We start from the raw sequence: 20,672 nt of genomic DNA, 5'->3' as shown, positions 1-20,672 counted from the left end.
CATTTCCTCCTTCCCTACTCTGTGCTAAGAGACCCTATTCCTTCCAGACTATTCAACTTTCCTAGAAATTCTTCCTCCCTGTCCCTCACCTGTCCCTCCAAACAACCTCCCTCAAGAAAGGGACAGGGTCTGGAAAATTCTGTTCACTTTCCTAGTGCCTGCAACACACCAATTTTCTCATTAAACTTTTTTGGACTTAATTTACAAATTGAGATGTTTATTATGTATTTTCCCCAAAAACTGAAGATAACTTAAATATGATAAATATTAACTTGAAGAGTTATTAAAATTTACAGTCCCTCACATTCTCTTATGTGGCAATCATTTCTTCTTGCAACTTATCTGTTCTTGCCTGTGACTGCAAAAATGGTGATAGTGAGGCACAGCACCTATGGCCTGTCCCAAAGCTCACAGCCAACAGAAAATATTTACAGCAACATTCTACCTATGGAAAGACCATGTTCTCTTGATAGAGGATGAATTTTATTTGATCTCTGTGGCTCACAAGCTATCATCTGGGCTCAATCCTGCACCTGTGTGAGCCACATTGTGTCAACAACAGGAAAGCATCAGAAAATAAGGACAGACTTCACTGCTGAGCTCTCTGTGGCTATTCCAGCCCAGAGAGACATCAGAACACAAACTGGAGTGGGGATGTCAGCCCCAGATTATAGGACCAAGGGCGAAACAGAATTCTCTGGGCTGAGAGTGGAGTCAACAAGAACCACCCCTGCCCTCTCTGTGTTCCTTGGGTCTGAGCTCTTTATGAGATCCCACAAAGCTCTTTAGCAGCAGCCTCTGAGGCCCCACTGATTTGCAAACTCAGTAGTTGTCTCCAGCAATGGGCTAAGAGAGGCCTGGGACACTTGCCTTACCTCAGACCTTGGAGCAGAATCGGTGCACCACCACCATGGCCTGGACCCTTCTGCTCCTCAGTGTCCTGCTCACTGCACAGGTGCTGAGCCCAGGCTTATAGCCACACCAGCTCCAGGTCCTTGGGACAAGACAGACCCTATGTCTGAGCCCTTCAGGGGCTGCCTGGGGAGAGGATACTCCTGACCCTGCTGCAGGATGAGAGCTGGGTGAGTGAAACACCCCCACAGTGCTCATGGCTTTCTGTGAACCATGGTGGAATGCCCATGCCCAGGAATAGGGTTCTTTTCCAGTTTTCTTAAAAACTCCAACCACCAGTCAGACCCATGCTACTCTGGGACTAAGGCTGATGAGAGGGGCACCCCTGTGGATCTAGAAAATCCCTGGAGCTCAGGCCAGGCCTCACAGGTGGGCAGTCTCTTGGGATGAGTCCTTGATTTTCTGGCCAACCTCTCCTTTCCTCTCTTGCAGCTGTGGCCTCCTATGAGGTGACTCAACCCTCCTCTGTGTAGGTGGACCTGGGACAGACATCCAGGTTCACCTGTGGGGAAATAGCACTGGAAGTAAACACGCATATGGGCACCAGCAGAGGCCAGATCAAGCCCCTGTGTGATCATCTGTTAAACCAGCCTATAACTATACCTGTAAATAAAACTCCCAGATCCCAAATGCTCAACACACTTTAACTACAAGACATAGGTTTAAAAAAAAAACACCCACCAGTGTCAAATGGGCAGGGAAAATGAGGCATTCTCAAAAGTAAACAGAAGGGAAAGACACACAGTTTTTAGGGAAAGACAGAGAAAATTTCTAGCAAATTTCTCATTAACAGAAATGCAAGCAAGGACAGTAAATTTTAAAAATATGGGTGAAAAAAATTAATTCCTTACCAAAGGAGAACATTTTTCAAAAATGAAGGCTGAGGAGAGGGACAAGACGGCAGGGAAGTAGGAGGAGGAGGCTTTTCAACCTGTACCCTAAAGTGAGCTGATTACCTACCAAAGAACTCCGATCACCCATGAAATCAGCCGAGATCAGAATTATACACATCTGGATCTCTACAGGGGCAGAAGACGTCAGTGGGCAGGTAAAGCAGAGTGGGAAAGGTGGACTGATATCTGAAGATAAACAAAAGGGGGAGGGAGCCACCAGAGGTGACTGGTTGGAAAGTAATACCCCTAAAAAGAGCGAGAGTGCCCTGCATCTGGGGACCAGCATTAACTTGGAGACTGGTTGAAAGCACTCCAAAAGAGCAAAAGATCACAGGGTGGGGGGGGAATTGTGGGAATCCAGGCGGCTAGGGACAGGGGCTTAAGTCCCCGGTCCCAGGATAGCCTCCCCTGGTGCGGAGCCAGAGAGAGTGTGGCGGAAAAACCAGGTTTTGGTCCCTGAACCGCCAGCGCGCCCAAGAACGCGCGGGTTCTGGCCCCTGTGAGGGGATGGGAGCCACGCCGGATGGCAGAACGTGGGAGCCCTGCTACAGACCTGAGATGTGCGCGCCCCTCATCCTCCCTTGAGAAAGGTACAAAGGCCCAGCCGGCGCTCTTTGACACGCGCCATTGTTTCAGAGCCTAAGATGCGCACCCCAGACTGTCCCCTGAGAGAGGTGTGCACAAGCCTGGCGCTCTTAACCCAGAAAGACCAGGACTCCCAGCCCGGGCCAGCGGGAAAAACTCAGTGTGCGAACGCTGCTTGGAACCTCTCTGGTGGTCTGGAGCTGCCCAGACAGCCGCCGCTGCTGCCTTGGTTTTGGGTACAAGCAGAAGATCCTGTGTCCCCAGGGACCGCAACTCAGAACCTGCTCTGCCAGCAGCCAAGGGGGGATTTATATCAGCTCTGCAACACCCACAGAAGAACAGACTGAGGCTTCTCTCTGAGAGGGAAGTCAGGGTGCAGTTTGTTTTCCTCTAAACCTAGAAAAACCATCAAAAGCAGTCAAGGTGATAGGAAAAAAAAAAAGTGAACAAACATAAAAACCTCCAGAGAACAAAAGCCTAAAAAACCGGTTTCCTCAGAGCCCACCCCCTTGAGGGGGACTAAAGGACTTAACTCAGGGAACATCATTGACTGAAAACCCGTGTGGCAGGCCCCTCCCCCAGAAAACCAACCAGGAAAGAAAAAAAAAAAACAACTACAAGAGAACTACCACCATCACTACTTCATAGGACAACTTTTATTTTTAATTTGTTCCCACTATTCTGGCTCATTTTTTTATAGATAATTTTTTAACCTATTTACCATCACAGCGAGCTGTCCAATACATCAAATTCCATAATAACCTTCTAACCTGAACTTTTTGATACATACACCTGTGTTTTTGTATTGCATTTCTATTTTTTGAATTTTTTTTAATTTTAGTTTAGTTTAGTCTAGTTTATTCCTTCTTTATTTTTATTTTCTAATATTCATATAGAGTTAAACTTCAAAGTAATCCCCTTTCCCCAATCAATACTACCCCTATAGGTAAACCAATTTTTAATCCCCCTTTAGCCTAGGAAAGTTGAGTCCTTTAACAAAGATATCAAGATACATCCAGGAAGAATCAAAACAACCTTCCTCGCCCACACTGAGAATTTATAACCACTCTCCCATCTTTTTCTTCCACCAGTGTTTCTGTATTTTTCTGTTTGTCCTGATAGTATATAAATCTTACACTTGGGGTTCTTTTCAACAAGGTTCTTCCTTTATTTGCATATATATAATTTTTTCCCTTGTTATACACTTTTATCAGTCTTTTTGTTTGTCTGTTTTTGTTTGTATACCTCATAAATCTTACCTTGGGACCCATTTGGGCTGGACCTTCTCTTTCATCTTCCCTTTCTTTCCTGTCTTTCTCTCTCTCTCTCTCTTTTTCTTTTCTTTTTTCTCTCATTTGGGTGGGGAATCCTGATTACTCAGAATTGTTCCAGGGTGCACCCAGATTGCATCACGGTTGATACAACCAGCTACATCTGTTCAGTCATCTCTCACCAAAATGACTAGGAGGAGGAAGGCCCAACAGAAGAAAGATACAGAGGATGGACCTTCTACAACAGAGCTAACGGCTATCAACATAGACAATATGTCAGAAAGAGAATTCAGGCTAACAATTATCCAGGCAATCACTAGGTTGGAGAAAGCCATGGATGACCAAACGGAATTGATTAGAGCCAAGCTGAAAGTGACCAGACAGGATGTTCACAATGTTAGGGCAGAGCTAAAAGCTACCAGGGCTGAGGTTCACAATGCTCTCAATGAGTTCCAATCTAATCTAAATTCTCTCAAAGCTAGGGTAACTGAGACAGAAGATAAAATTAGTGATCTGGAGAACAAACATATAGAGAGAAAGGATCAAGAGGAAGCCTGGAACAAACAGCTTAGAAACCATGAAAACAGAATCAGGGAAATAAATGACGCCATGAAACGTTCCAATGTCAGAATCATTGGAATCCCAGAAGGGCAGGAGAAAGAAAGAAGTCTAGAAGATATAGTGAAACAAGTTCTTCATGAAAATTTTCCCAGTCTCACGAATGGAACCAGTGTGCATGTACTGGAGGCCAAATGGTCTCCACCCAAGATGATAGATTCCAGAAAAACATCAAAGCACCTGATAGTCAAATTGAGGAATCATAATTGTAGGTATAATCTCTTGAAAGCCCCTAGGACAAAGAGGCTCCTTACTTACAGAGGAAAGCCCAACAGAATAACGTCAGACCTGTCCACAGAGACCTGGCAAGCCAGAAAGGGCTGGCAAGATATATTCAGGGCACTAAATGAGAAGAACATGCAGCCAAGAATACTTTATCCAGCAATACTGACATTCAAAATGGATGGAGAGATAAAGAGTTTCCAAAACTGGCAAGGCTTAAAAGACTATGCAACCACCAAGCCAACACTGCAGGAAATATTAAGGGGGGTTCTATAAAAGAGGAAAAATCCTAAGAATAGCATTGAACAGAACTATAGAGACAATCTACAGAAAGAAAGACTTCAAAGGTAATACGATGTCAATAAAAGCATATCTATCAATAATCACTCTCAATGTGAATGGCCTAAATGCTCCCATAAAAAGGCACAGGGTTGCAGATTGGATAAAACGACAGGACCCATCCATATGTTGTCTACAAGAGACCCATGTTGAACCTAAAGATACACCCAGACTGAAAGTGAAGGGATGGAGAAGCATCTTTCATGCCAATGGGCCTCAAAAGAATGCCAGAGTAGCTATTCTCATATCAGACAAATTAGATTTTAAACTAAAGACTGTAGTCAGAGATACAGAAGGACACTACATCATTCTTAAAGGGACTATCCACCAAGATGATCTAACAATTGTAAATATCTATGCCCCCAATATGGGAGCAGCCAATTACATAAGAAACTTGTTAATCAAGATAAAGAGTCATATTGATATGAATACATTAATAGTAGGAGATCTTAACATGCCTCTCTCAGAAATAGATCATTGAAGCAGAAAATCAATAAAGAAACAAGAGCATTGAATGACACATTGGACTAGATTGACCTCATGGATATATACAGAACATTCCACCCTAAAACAACAGAATACTCATTCTTCTCAAGTGCACATGGAACCTTCTCAAGAATAGACCACATACTGGGTCACAAATCAGGACTCAACCGATACCAAAAGACTGAGATTAATCCCTGCATGTTCTCAGATCACAATGCTTTGAAACTGGAGCTCAATCAAAAGGAGAAGTTCAGAAGGAACTCAAACACCTGGAAGCTAAAGACGACCTTGCTTAAGAATGCTTGGATCAACCAGGAGATCAAAGAAGAAATGAAACAATTCATGGAAACCATGAGAATGAAGACCCTTTGGTCCAAAACCTATGGGACCCAGCAAAGGTGGTCCTAAAGGGGAAATACATAGCCATCCAAGAATCCTTCAAAAAAATTGAAAAATCCAGAACACAGCAGCTGTCTCTACACCTTAAAGAACTGGAAAATCAACAACAAATCAAACCAACTCCACACATAAGAAGGGAAATAATCAAGATTAGAGCTGAGATCAATGAGGTAGAAACCAGAGATACAGTAGAACGTATCAATGAAACTAGAAGCTGGTTTTTTTTTTAAATCAATAAGATCGATAAACCATTGGCCACACTAATCCAAAAGAAAAGAGAGAAAGCCCAAATTCATAAAATTATGAATGAAAAGGTAGAGATCACAACTAACACCAAGGAAGTAGAAACAATCATCAGAAGTTATTATCAACAGTTATGTCAATAAGCTAAGCAAGCTAGATGAAATGGATGCATTCCTGGAAAACTGTAAACTCCCAAAATTGAACCAGGAAGAAATTGACAACCTAAATAGACGAATGTCTAGAAATGAGATTGAAGCAGTGATCAAAAACCTCCCAAAAAACAAGAGCCCAGGACCTGACGGATTCCCTGGGGAACTCTACCAAACTTTCAAAGAAGAAATAACACCTATTCTCCTGAAGTTGTTTCAAAAAATTGAAGCAGAAGGAAAACTTCCAGACTCTTTCTATGAAGCCAGCATTACCCTGATCCCCAAACCAGGCAAAGACCCTACCAAAAAGGAGAATTTCAGACCAATATCCCTGATGAATATGGATGCAAAAATTCTCAACAAGATCCTAGCAATCATGATCCAACAGCACATTAAAAAGATTATCCACCATGACTGGGTGGGATTCATTCCTGGGATACAAGGATGGTTCAACATTTGCAAATCAATCAATGTGATAGAACAAATTAATAAGAAAAGAGAGAAGAACCACATGGTCCTCTCAACTGATGCAGAAAATGCATTTGACAAAATCCAGCATCCATTCCTGATTAAGACGCTTCAAAGTACAGGGATAGAGGGAACATTCCTGAGCTTCATCAAATCTATCTATGAAAAACCCACAGCAAATATCATCCTCAATGGGAAAAAGCTTGCAGCCTTCCAGTTGAGATCAGGAACACGACGAGGATGCCCACTCTCACCACTCTTGTTCAACATAGTATTAGAAGTCCTACCAACAGCAATCAGACAACGAAGAGAAATAAAAGGTATCCAAATTGGCAATGAAGAAGTCAAAGTCTCTCTCTTCGCAGATGACATGATTCTTTATATGGAATACCCAATGGAGTCCACCCCCAAACTACTAGAACTCATACAGCAATTCAGTAACATGGCAGGATACAAAGTCAATGTACAGAAATCAGTGGCTTTCTTATACACTAACAATGAAAATACAGAAAGGGAAATTAGAGAATCGATTCCATTTACTATAGCACCAAGAACCATAAGATACCTGGGAATAAACCTAACCAAAGAGGTTAAGGATCTGTACTCAAGGAACTACAGAACACTCATGAAAGAAATTGAAGAAGACACAAAAAGATGGAAGACCATTCCATGCTCTTGGATCAGAAGAATAAACATTGTTAAAATGTCTATACTGCCTAGAGCAATCTATACTTTTAATGCCATTCCAATCAAAACTCCACTGGTATTCTTCAAAGACCTGGAGCAAATAATCCAAAAATTTGTATGGAACCAGAAGAGACCCCGAATCGCTAAGGAAATGTTGAAAAACAAAAATCAAACTGGCGGCATCACGTTACCTGATTTCAAGCTTTACTACAAAGCTGTAATCAGCAAGACAGCATGGTACTGGCATAAAAACAGACACATAGACCAGTGGAACAGAGTAGAGAGCCCAGATATGCACCCTCAACTCTATGGTCAGTTAATCTTTGACAAAACATGAAAAAATATACAGTGGAAAAAAGACAGTCTCTTCAATAATTGGTGCTGGAAAAACCGGACAGCTATATGTAGAAGAATGAAACTCGACCATTCTCTTACACCATACACAAAGATAAACTCAAAATGGATAAAAGACCTCAATGTGAGACAGGATTCCATCAGAATCCTAGAGGAGAACATAGGCAGTAATCTCTTCGATATCAGCCACAGCAACTTCTTTCAAGATATGTCTCCAAAGGCAAAGGAAACAAAAGCCAAAATAAACTTTTGGGACTTCATCAAAATCAAAAGCTTCTGCACAGCAAAGGAAACAGTCAAGAAAACGAAGAGGCAACCCATGGAATGGGAGAAGATATTTGCAAATGACAGTACAGACAAAAGATTGATATCCAGGATATATAAAGAACTCCTCAAACTCAACACACACAAAACAGATAATCATATCAAAAAATGGGCAGAAGATATGAACAGACACTTCTCCAATGAAGACATACAAATGGCTATCAGACACATGAAAAAATGTTCATCATCACTAGCCATCAGGGAGATTCAAATTAAAACCACTTTGAGATATCACCTTACACCAGTTAGAATGGCCAAAATTAGCAAGACAGGAAACAACATGTGTTGGAGGGGACGTGGAGAAAGGGGAACCCTCTTACACTGTTGGTGGGAATCCAAGTTGGTGCAGCCTCTTTGGAGAACACTGTGGAGATTCCTCAAGAAATTAAAAATAGAACTTCCCTATGACCCTGCCATTGCACTACTGGGTATTTACCCCAAAGATACAGATGTAGTGAAAAGAAGGGCCATCTTGACCCCAATGTTTATAGCAGCAATGGCCACGGTTGCCAAACTGTGGAAAGAACCAAGATGCCCTTCAACAGACGAATGGATAAGGAAGATGTGATCGATATACACTATGGAGTATTATGCCTCCATCAGAAAGGATGAATACCCAATTTTTTAGCAACATGGACAGGACTGGAAGAGATTATGCTGAGTGAAATAAGTCAAGCAGAGAGAGTCAATTATCATATGGTTTCACTTATTTGTGGAGCATAACAAATAGAATGGAGGACATGGGGAGTTAGGAGAAGGGAGTTGGGGGAAATTGGAAGGGGAGGTGAACAATGAGAGACTATGGACTCTGGAAAACAATCTGAAGGGTTTGAAGAGGTGGGGGAGTGGTTGGGGGAACCAGGTGGTGGGTATTAGAGAGGGCACAGACTGCATGGAGCACTGGGTTTGGTTCAAAAACAATGAATACTGTTATGCTGAAAATAAATTTTAAAAAATGATTTAAAAAAATGAAGGCTGAATAAAACATTTTCTGACATACATACAAAAAGTGACAGGATTGATTATCAGCCAACCTGATACTTAAGGAATAGTACTGGACACGCCTCAAGCAGGAAGGAGTGATTCCAGAAAGAATCACATTCTATAAGACAGATGAAAAAAATCACAAATGGTAACTACTCGGGAAAATATTAAGACTTTTTTAGTATCTAAATCTTTTTTGAAGATAATTCATTGTCTAAAGAAACTCAAATACCTATCTATGTTGGAATTTATAATACAGTTGAAAGTAGTATGTATGAATTACAGCAAAAAATACCGAGAAGAGGAGGGAGAAGTTTGCTGTAAGGATCTGACAGTCTGTGTGACATGGGGGAACACACCTGAATGGGACTATTACAACTCATGAGAATATGAAAGACATAGATAGAGCTAATAACAAAAAAACGTAGGAGATAAAATGGAATCCTAAAAATGCACCAATAACTTAAAAAGGGAAGAAAAGGAGAAAGGAAACCAGGAGAACATGGATAGAGAACACTATATACAAGGTTGTTATGTGGAACATCAGTGCTAATCACACCCTGGAAAAGGTCTAAATGCAAAGAAAAGACAGATTGTCAAACTGAGTTTCAGAGTAAGGCCCGACTCTATATCCCATTTCAGAAAACTACTGTAAATGAAACCATGTGAAAATCCAAGTGTAAGTTCAAGGCAAGTTCACACAAATACTGCTCCACAATGTAGAACATGAAACATTCACAGGGAAGAGACAGAGAGTGAACACTTAAAAATAGTTAGAATGAAACTATTTATATTGCATGTATACAAACAAAAAAGAAATATTCACAGTGCACGTCTCATGAGGAACTGATAGGGAAATAGCCTTCACCACTTCCTTCCTTTCCCCTACATTTAGGGGAAGGGAGGGAAAAATAAAGCAAGAAGAAACCAGAGAGGGAGACAAACCATAAAGAGACCCTTCACCATAAGACACAAATTGAGGGTTGCTGGAGGGAAGAGGCTGGGGGATGCATAGGGGGTGATGGATATTAAAGAAGGCACATGATATAATGAGCCCTGGGTATTACACGCAACTGACGAATCACTGAACTGTATTCCTGAAACTAATAATACACTCTATGTTAATTAATTGATTTTAAATTAAAATAAAAAAATTAAAGAAGAATTTTTCATACAGACAGACAGGAGTTCCGCTATGGAGCTGAGAGTTGGAGACAGCTCCACAGGCACCAGATCCATGAAGCCTGCCAGGAGCAGAGATTATCTCCAGCAGCCTGAGAAGGAGCATTTTCACAGGAACCAGTGATGACATGAGGGAAGCTTGGGGTGGCTAGGTTCAGGTGTAGCCTCAGGAGACAGAACTCTGGGGTCTCCTCTATGACCGGGACCCTCTCTTGCTCCTGCTCCTCACTCTCTACCCAGCTCTTGCCCATAAAGCCCTGCCCATGGGCTCAGCCCCTACCTGATCCCAAGCATGACCCTGAGCCTGAGCTCAGCCCAGGGAATGCTGCAAGATTGGGGACAATGAGAATGAGCCCCAGAGACTCCTGATTTTTCAGGCTGTGTGGTGACCTATAAGATTAGCTTTTCCCAATAGAGTGGCCATGACACCACCACCTGCTCAGGAGATAGAGGACCAAACAATAATGCTGAGCAGAGCCCCCGGACCCAGGGCCCTGCATGGCCAAATAGCCTCCACTGTCCCCACAGGTTCTCCATCTCTAACCTAGGACATGACCCCACTGACCCTGTCTATGTGCAAGCCAAGGGGCTCTTTAGAGACCAGACAGGATGGGGATGGCAGTGAGTCGGGAACAGAAAGCCTGCTGCCACCTTCCCTCCCTATTTCTTGTCCTGGTAGCTATGCCCTGAGGAGTTTATAACAACAACAACAACAACAATAATAATGCATATTTATGTGCACAAGTAAACTTTACACCAAAAGCATCATCTGTTCCCACTTATGACAATCGACACAATTAGGGTGGGAAATCATCAGTCTTGACACTTAATACACAGGAAACTAGTAGTGATAGGAAATCACATGGATTAATCTGGAATTTACACTTTTCAAATGCAGGGCACTGTACCCTGCACTCTTCTTTTTATAACAAGACACCAGGATAGCACAGGGCATTTCAAACCTAGGACAAGTACAAGAATCCCACTTGTCCTGCCTCCTGCACGTGTATGTGGCCTGTCTGTGCTGCGCTTGGCAGGGCTTGGGGGTGGGCGGCTGCCTATGGGAGGCTGGAAACCATGGTCCACATCCCTTCTCAGGTGACAGGTGCTGTGGGGGAACCTGCAGGAGGAAAACTCCTGGTCTGAGTCCTCCTCCACCAGCAGGGGACAGCAGAGCTGCATCACGAACAACAGGACAGTGTCTGGGGCTGCCCATGGGAAGCCTCTCAGGGACACCAATTCTGGGGGTCAGCAGGGGTCCAGGGTTCAGTTCCCAGAAAGAAGTTGGAATAATCACTCCTATCTCCAGCTGCTGAAGAGACCTTGCTCTGAAGGTCAGACACACAGTGATACCCAGGAAACTGACGGGAGTCCTGACACAGTGAATGCCTCACATGGGAAATGCATCCCCCTGCTCTGTGCACTGGTGTTCCAGGAGCTGACTCATCTGATCTGGATAAGTTGAGAACATCCTGACCACTCACCTTCTGACTCTCCATCCCCATGTCCAGGCAGAAGCAGACCGAAGTCTGCAGCTTCTTTGCTCAGGAGGATCTCAAGGGTGGGACAAGGAGTACTTGGGGACCCTGGTCCCTGGAATGAGCACCACAGCCTCCTTGTGGGACTGTCTTCAGAGTTAAGGGATTCTCACTACCTGAGGCCAGAGCTCTGGTCCCTGGGCTGTCCTTTAGCAGTGACAGAATCCAGCTCCCTCCTGGGATGCTGGCCTGGCTCCAAAACTCACCCATGTGAAAAGACCTAACTCTGGGACCCTAACAACACATGGTGCTCAAAACTGTCAGTGGTGATTTCTCATGCAAGTCGCATGTTTCCATGTAACACTGATGAAGAATCACAAAGGAATCAATGTGTTGACAATGTATGAGCTGGTCTGCTGTGGGATGGGGGTGTCAGAGAGATGAAATCACCACGTGTCAATACACTAGACATTGTGATCAATCTTCAAAAGTGACGATCTCTTAACAAGTGGACTCTCAGGCACCTGGGTAGGTCACTGGGTTAAGCCTCTGCCTTTGGTTTGGGATCTTTGGGATCTTTGCTCAGCAGAGAGCCTGCTTTGCCTTCTCTCTCTACCTGCCTCTCTGCTACTTGTGCGCACACGCTCTCTCTCTCTCTGTCAAATAAATAAATAAATAATCTTAAAAAAATAAATGGACTCTCACAGACAATGATGCACAAACATTCTGATGAGAAAGTTCCACAATCTGATGACATGGGAAGCATGGGATCACAGTGCCTCAGGGGGACACAGTGGGGACACAGTGCAGGAGGAGGAAGGTAATGAGGGCATAGGATCATGTTTCCTTGAACCAGGTGTCTGCATCTCTCAGAGGACCCAGCCCACCTCCATGGCCAGGCTCCTAAGAGACCATAGAGAAAACCAAAGGCACACCCCATATAGAGTAGTTTCATTTGGTTATCATGTGTTCAGATGCCAGGATGTTTGCTGTCGAGGATGGTTTTGAAACTGGCAGCTGCTTGGAGTAAACTCGGGACTCCTCTCTTCCTCCTCAATCATATGTTCTGATCTCACCACTGGTGGATCAATTAGGAGCCCCTGAAGTGGAGGAAATTTGCATAACTACTAACAGTCACTGACCCAAGGACATAGAAAGGAATAAAAGAGGCTGGGGTGGAACCCAGCAGTGCTGTGGGATCTCAGGAAGCAGAGCTCTGGGCATCTCCACCATGGACTGGATTCCTCTCCTGCTCCCCATCCTCACTCTCTGCACAGGTGGTGTCCTTGGACCCTCTGCAAATCCTCAGCCCCTACAGGACCCGAGCTGAGCCTGACTCAGGACTTGAGCTCAAACCAAGAAAAACCTCATTATGGGGACCCAGGGAAGGAGCCCCTGACCTCAAACCAACTTCTCCTCTTCTGTCTTTTCAGGCTCCATGGCCTCCAGTGTGTTGACTCAGCCTCATTCGGTGTCAGTGTCCCTGGGACAGACAGCTACCATCACCTGCTCTGGAGAGATACTGTCAGAAAGTTATGCATATTGGTACCAGCAGAAGCCAGGCCAACCCCCTGTGCAGGTCATTTATAAGGACACTGAGCGTCCCTCTGGGATCCCAGACCGATTCTCTGGCTCCAGTTCAGGGACCACACACACCCTGACCATCAACGGGGCCCAGGCCGAGGATGAGGCTGACTATTACTGTCAGTCATCAGATAGCAGTGGTGAAGCTCACAGTGACACAGGCAGATGGGGAAGTGAGACAAAATCCCCTTCCCTGCCTGTGTCTCAACCTCCTCCAGCCCCAGGAGAACTATGCACAGAGCAGGGAGCAGGTTTAGTCTAGGATCCAACATCTGAGATCCACAGGCTGACTCTCCTCACACACCTTCAGACAGGTTCTACAGGATGGATTGGCAGAGGATAAGGACACATTTATTATAACTATACTTAAGCTGTGGATGTGAGCTCATGAATGACTGAATATGTTAGGAGCAGACAATAGAAGACATTTTCCAAAGCCCAAATCTTTTAAAACTTGCCTAAAACATAATCATATATTCTGAGACTTAAAAATACAGAGATGGAGATTGACAGCAGATTACATGTTACCAAAGAAGGGACTAGTCACCTTGATGTCACAGCAATAGAGATTGTTCAAAATGAAACACAGAGTGAAATAGCTGGAGAAATTGAAGAAAGTCCCAGTGCAGGGAGGACAGCTTCTTTCCACCTAAAGATGTGTAATTGGAGTAACTGAGGCAGAGACAGTGGGGAGTGGATGGTGACTGAAAACATATCTGAAGGAAAAAGAGCCACCAAGTTCTCAAATTGTGAAACCCATGAACCAATGTATCCAAGAAGCTCAACGAAGCTCTGGCACAGGGAACATGAGAGACAGCACAGCAGATATCGTAATGAAATCACTGCAAACCAGTGATTGTAGACACTCTTACAGCCAGAGAGGAGAGTCATGTTCCCTATAGGGATCCAGTACCGTGGTGGGAATACATTCCTCCTTACAAACCAAGTAAACTGGACAACTGAGTGTGGGGGGGGGGGCAATGTCTTCAAAATACAACTAAAAAACGGACAATCTTATTTTTTTTTTATTTTTGTATTCTCTGATGCCCATGATCTATGTCAGTCATCCTTCCACCCCACCTTGTGGTAATCGCCAGTTTGTTTTCTACACTGAAGAGTCTGTTTCTTGTGTCAACCTTCATTTTTAACCAGTCAAAATGTCATTGAAAAGTGAGACAAACTAAACCTTTCTCAGACTGTAAACCTCCCAGAACTGATCACCCACAGACTCTTGGTACAAGAGACAGTGAAGGACACCCTGGGACAGAAGGAAAGTGTAGCAGAGTGAAATGTGAGTCTACTGAATGGTATAAAAATTATCAGATAGCAAAAACTAAATGGGTAAATGTAAAAAGATTTTATTATTTAGTGTCTACTAAAGAGTCAACTGTTTAGGTAGAAATAAGAACAATATATTGTGATTTATAATGTGCATCTATAAAATATATGACAATTGTCAGTAAAAATGTTGGGGAAAGAAAATTTTCTTATCACATCCTTCTTCTACATGTAATCAACACCATGTCCCAAGAAGGTACTTGACAATTAGCAGTGAAGATCTCCAACACCAAGTAAGACACCAAAATAAAACCATTTGAACCACAAAGAGAAAGAGCTGATAAGGTGTATTAGTTAGGGTTCTCCAGGGAATATGGATCCAATATGGCCTATAACTCATACACACCTGGATATATATTCATATGTTACACACACATACCCAGAGAGACAGAAACAGGGAGATAGACAGAAGCTGATTTAAAGAAATGGGTCATAGGGACACCAAGGTCATTCAGTCAGTTAAGCAACTGCCTTTGCCTCAGGTCACGATCCCAACGTCCTGGGATCCAGTCCTGTATCACACTCCTTACTTGGTAGGGAACATGCTTCTCCCTATGGCTGGAACTCCCCTTGCTTGTTCTCTCTCACTCTTTCTCTCCCAAATAAATAAATAAATAGATAGATAAATAAATGCTTTTTTAAAAATGTGCATGCACTCAAGATGCAGGGAGGCCAGAAGCCTGGATTTTCTAGCAAGAATGATGTTGCGATATCTCATTTAAATGTAGTCTGAGCTCTGACAGGATCACAGGACACAGAGAAGAAAGTTAAAGGGTACAAATCCAATTCCTACAGATGAAACTCCAATGTCTCAGATCACAAATCCAGGGGTTGAGAGTAACAGCAGACACGACAAAGCAAAGAACACATGAGGGAACCTGAAGACACAGCACAGACACTGCAAAGTGAGAGAGAGAAGAAAAGACACAAGAGTAAACAGAGAATCCCCAAGCTGGAGGACACCTTTAGGAGTGGAATAGGATGTAGTGTGTCCAAAAAGGAGAGACAGCAATGTGTAGGGGATGGAAAAATGTTTGGACAGTCATTGGCGAGAATGTGCCAAACTTGATGAAACTGAAGATGCACGGGTCCAAGAATCTCAACAGACCACAAGCACAAGACAAAGGAAGAGAAAACAACAACACCCATTTATTTCAAATATTCAAGGCCATGAACAAGAGAGTCTTAGAAGCAGCCAGAGGGAAAGAGTCCCTGCACTCAGGGGAACAAACAGAAGAAGATGTTAGTGGTTTTTGCGTTGGTAGAAATGCCAGCAAGAGACACTGGATTAATGTCTCTAAATTAGAGATGAAAGAACGGGGTGGGGGGTGGTGGGGAAGAACCAATTCATCCAGGGAAAACATCCTTCACAAATGAAGTCTCAATGAAAATTTTCACATAAAATAAGTGAAAGAAGTTTTCATCAGCTGACACGCAATACAAGCAACAATATAGATCCCTTAGGAAGATAAAATAATTCTAGGAAGAATCTGAATCTACAAAATGGATATAAACATCATAAATGCTAACTAGGGGGATAAATATTAAGACCACTTTATTATCTAATTCTCTTTAAAAGTGTGCAGAAAAATATACTGTGCAGAACATAAAATAACTATGTATGTTGGAACTCCTGACAGAGTTGAAATAATATGTAGGAAAATCGCAGTGACTATGATGAGAGGTGAGACACAGAAGGATGTTATCAGGTGCTTATATACCATATAAATTGGTAGCATCACAGAACGTAGACTATTGCAAGTTATTGATCATCAGACAGAAGGAACTTAAGCAAAAATGGGAGATAAGATGGAATCATTTAAAAATATTATGTTAATCAAAAATATATACATGGGGGGCGCCTGGGTGGCTCAGTGGGTTAAACCACTGCCTTCGGCTCAGGTCATGATCTCAGGGTCCTGGGATCGAGTCCCACGTCGGGCTCTCTGCTCAGCAGGAAGCCTGCTTCCCTCTCTCTCTCTCTCTGCCTGCCTCTCCGTCTACTTGTGATCTCTCTCTGTCAAATAAATAAATAAAATCTTTAAAATATATATATACATATACATGGAAAGAAGGAACAAAGGACACATGGGACAACAAGAACATAAAGGAAGTTGCTATATTGAAATGATACTACTAGTCACATTCAGGAAATGCTCTAAATGCCAAGATTAAAGACAAAGATTGTTATATTGAATTTCACTGCAACACCCAAGTAGATGCTGCACATCAGAAACCTCCAGGAAGGGAAGTGACACAGAATCTAAGCCACAATTTAAGATCATTCCCACACAATTCTGCTCCATAATCTGGGACATGAAACATTCATAGGGAACACATAGAAAATCTAAGAAGATGAATGGAGTCCCTAAAAATAATTAGGATGATTTTCTCTTATGTGTATCACACACAGGATGAAGAGATGGAATACACACAGTGAACGTTTCATGAGAACAGATACAAAATGCCCACACATGTCCCTTCTCTCCCGGACTTTAAGATTTTCAAACACAGAGTGACCAGAGCTCTCCAAGAAGAGTTGAGAGGTGAGTTTGGCTCTCACATCATGCACCAGATCCAGGAAGCCCACCCAGAAGCAGAGATTCTCTCTACCATGCTGAGAAGGAACATCTTCAGGGGGACCAGTGAGAAAATGAGGGAGGCTTGCAGGGGGGAAGACTCAGCTGTGGACTCAACAGACAGATCTCTTATCCCCACCATGACATGGACCCTGCTGCTCTCTCTCTCCTCACTCCCTGCCCAGGGGCTGTCCCAGGCCCTCCCTACAGGTTCAGCTCCCACAGAACCCTGACCATGACCCTGACCTAGAGGTTGGCCCAGGGCTTGATGCAGGGGTTGGGAAAACAGAGAATGTCCCCCAGAGTTTCTTGAAATTGGCGGTCCTCTGTTCACTTGTAAGACTCAGATGCCCCTGTAGATGGCCATGAGATCCCTGTCACTCCCACTGGCTCAGGAGAGTAGAGCCGAAGATAAAGTGGTGATACAGAAGGGAGCCAGCAGGACCCAGCCCAGGCCCCAGCACAGCCAACCTGCCTCCACTGCCCCATAGACTCTGCATTTCTAACCTGAAACACAAGCCCACAGACCCTCCCACTTGCAAGGGGAGGGTAGGAGGCTCCCTGATAGACCAGGCCAGGAGGGGGAATGGCTGTGAGTCTGGAGGCAAAACCCCAGATGTACACTCTCTTCTTTAAGCCATAGTCAAGTTCTGCCCCAGAGGCTCCAGGTCTAAATCTAAGACACCTGGGCTGCATTACCAGACTCCCCCTATTTTCCTCTGTTTTCCTGGGAATTTATTCTCTGGGCATCTGCTTTACTTGCAGTGAAATGGGGAAGCTAATACTCAAGTAGGAAATATGTCATTTCAAATTAAATGATACAAAACACTGAAGTGTCTCTTTAATGAGAACAACTCAGGGGGTTCTTGGTGTTGGAGTCTCCAGTACACTTCTGTGGGTACGCAAGGAAAAGTTTTCAGCTACACTGTACTTACAGCATGTGTGATTGGATCCAGGTCTGAAGGAGCAGTTTGCCAACATCACCAAGCCACAGACTATGATATTTTACAAATCCTCCCACACCAAACTTCTGGAGGTGAGGGCTGGATAATAATAAAAAAGTAATAAAAACAGCAGTAATAACAATGAAATTAAATATATTCCTGCTAACTTAACTTTACACCAGAATCATCACCTGTCACTCCCATGATCCAACTACATCGATAGTGATGCAGGAAGCATCGATTCTGATTCCTAAATACACAGGAACCCGGTGGCTGTGGGACATCACACAGGTTTGTTTGGACACTGACTCTTTTCAAATGCACTACACTGTACCTTCCCTCTCATTCTTATAACAAGACAGCAGTCTAGGGCAGGGCATTTCAACCCTGGGACAACTACAGGAATCGCACCTGTCCCGTAGCCTGCGCCATGTATGTGACTTGTCTGTGTTTGGCTGGACAGGGCAGTGGGGCAGTTGCCTGTGGGAGGCTGGGAACCTTTGTCCACACTCTTTCTCAGGTGACAGGTGCTGCGGAGCAACTTACAGGAGGGAAGCTCCTGGTCTGAGTCCATCTCCACCAGCAGGGGGCAGCAGAGCTGCATCAGGTGCTGCAGGACAGTAACTGGAGCTGTCCAGGGGGAGCCTCACAGGGACATCAGGCCTGGCTGTCAACAGGTTGTCTGAGGTTCAGTCCTCAGAGACTGTCAGGATGATCCATCCTAACTCCCTAGGCTACAAGGACCATGTTCTGAGGGTCAGACACACTGTGTCAATCAGAACACTGACAAGAGTCCTGACACAGTGAACATCTCACCTGGGAAATTCGGGTCCCTTCTCTGTCCACCAGTGTCTCCAGGGACTGACTTCTCTGTGCTGGGCACATCCAGAGACACTCACACTCTGCCTCTCCTTCCCCATCTCCACCCCAACTCAGACCTGGGGCTGCAGCATCTTTATTCAAGAGCATCTCCAGGGGCAGTAGGCAGAGCACTCAGGGCCTGCTTCCTCGAGGAGAAATTGGAGCCTCTTTGTGAGACTTCCTCCAGAGTGATGTGATTCTTTTGGCTGCAGGGACCATGGCTCAGGCTCTCGAGCTCACAACATATGGGAACGTGTGATCATGCGGATCCTCGCAGGATCACAGACCTTGAGGTTGCTTCTCATGGATTCAGGCCATTTTCATATGTTCCCATGAAACATTGATGAAAAAATTAAAAGGGAAAAAATGGCTGACAATGCCAATTGCTGGTCTGCTGTGGGACAGGGGCTGTCATAGAGACAATAGCACCATGTGTAAATAGACTACAAATCCTGATAAATCTCCAAAAGCAGTGGTTATTAGGCAAAGTAAACTTGCACTTACAAGATGATGAACGAACCTCAGAATGAGAGAGTTCCCTATTCTGTTGATATGCCAAGGGTGGTACCACAGTGTCTGTGGGGACACAGAGGGAACCTGAAGGAGGGGGGCAGGGAAGGTACTGAGGTCACAGAACCACCTTTCCCTGAATCACATGTTGTCTGACTCTCTCAGAGAGACCAGACCAGCCACATGGCCAGGATTCTGGAAGGCCATGAACTAGCACCAAAAGACCCCAGACAGAATGGGTAGGGACAGTCAGTGGTTGTGTTCAAACCCCAGAATTGTGAGTGTGATACTAAATTTGGAGACCAAGGCTCATTTTCTGATCTGAGATTTGCTTAGAGGAAGCTGAGAGTTCCTCTCTTCCTCTTCAGTCACCTGGTCTGAGCTCACAAGTGGTTTGAATGCATGTGCAGTCCCAGAGAGGAGGAAATTTGCATAAATACTAACAATCACACTCCCCAGGGCCTGGAAAGAAATAAGAGAGAAGAGAGTGAGCCTGGCCCAGCTGTAGTTCTCAGAAGACAGAGCACCAAGCACATGCACCATGGCTTGGACTCCTATCTCACTTCTCGTCCTCACTCTCTGCACAGATGCTGTCTCCAGTCCTGCCCGCACTCAGCTTCACAGGACCTGAGTTGAGCCTGCGTCAAACCCCAAGCTTAGGTACAGCATAGCCTCAATATTGGAACCCTGGGATGAGTCCCTGGACTTCATTGCAACCTCTCCTCCTCTGTCTTTTCAGACTCTGTGACCTCCAGTGAGCTGACTCAGCCGCTCTTTGTGTCAGTGGCCCTAGGTCAGATGGCTAAAATCACCTGCACTGGAGAGGAACTGGAATATGGTTATGTACATTGGTACCAGCAGAAGCCAGGTCAAGCCCCTTTGATGGTCTTTTATGATGATAGTCAGCGGCCCTCTGGGATCCCAGAGCAAATCTTTGGCTCCAAGTCAGGGAACACGGCCACCCTGACCATTGGCAGAGCACAGGCTGAGGACTAGGCTGACTATTACTGTCAGTCCTATGACAACAGTGCTGGTGCTCACAGTAACACAGGCAGATGGGGAAGTGAGAAACAAACCCCTTCCCCATCTGTGTCACCCTCTCTTCCAGTGCCAGCAGATCTGTGCACAGAGCATTGAGCAGGTCTGTCCCAGGTCCCCAGGTCTGAGGTCTCCAGTTTGTCCCCTTCCCCCCAGTCCTCCAGGCAGGCTGCACAGGGCAGATCAGCATGGAATTTGTAATCAATTATTAGAACTCTGTTTCC

At 44.4% G+C, this 20,672-nt stretch overlaps 1 gene segment (V, D, J or C); it reads left to right on the top strand.

Moving 5' to 3' along the window:
- Positions 1-20,406, top strand: part of LOC125081773 (Ig kappa chain V-III region MOPC 321-like) — a 130,467-nt gene extending 110,061 nt beyond the window's left edge. The window contains 2 exon segments of the V gene segment in view: positions 13,028-13,429; positions 20,150-20,406. Coding sequence covers positions 13,028-13,429; positions 20,150-20,406 — 659 coding nt within the window.
- The last annotated feature ends 266 nt before the right edge of the window (positions 20,407-20,672 follow it).

This window comes from Lutra lutra, chromosome 12, assembly GCF_902655055.1.
Source record: "Lutra lutra chromosome 12, mLutLut1.2, whole genome shotgun sequence".
Classification (NCBI taxonomy): Eukaryota; Metazoa; Chordata; class Mammalia; order Carnivora; family Mustelidae; genus Lutra; species Lutra lutra.
The sequence above is the reverse complement of the archived record's forward strand: the minus strand, read 5'-3'. Positions and strand labels throughout refer to the sequence as shown.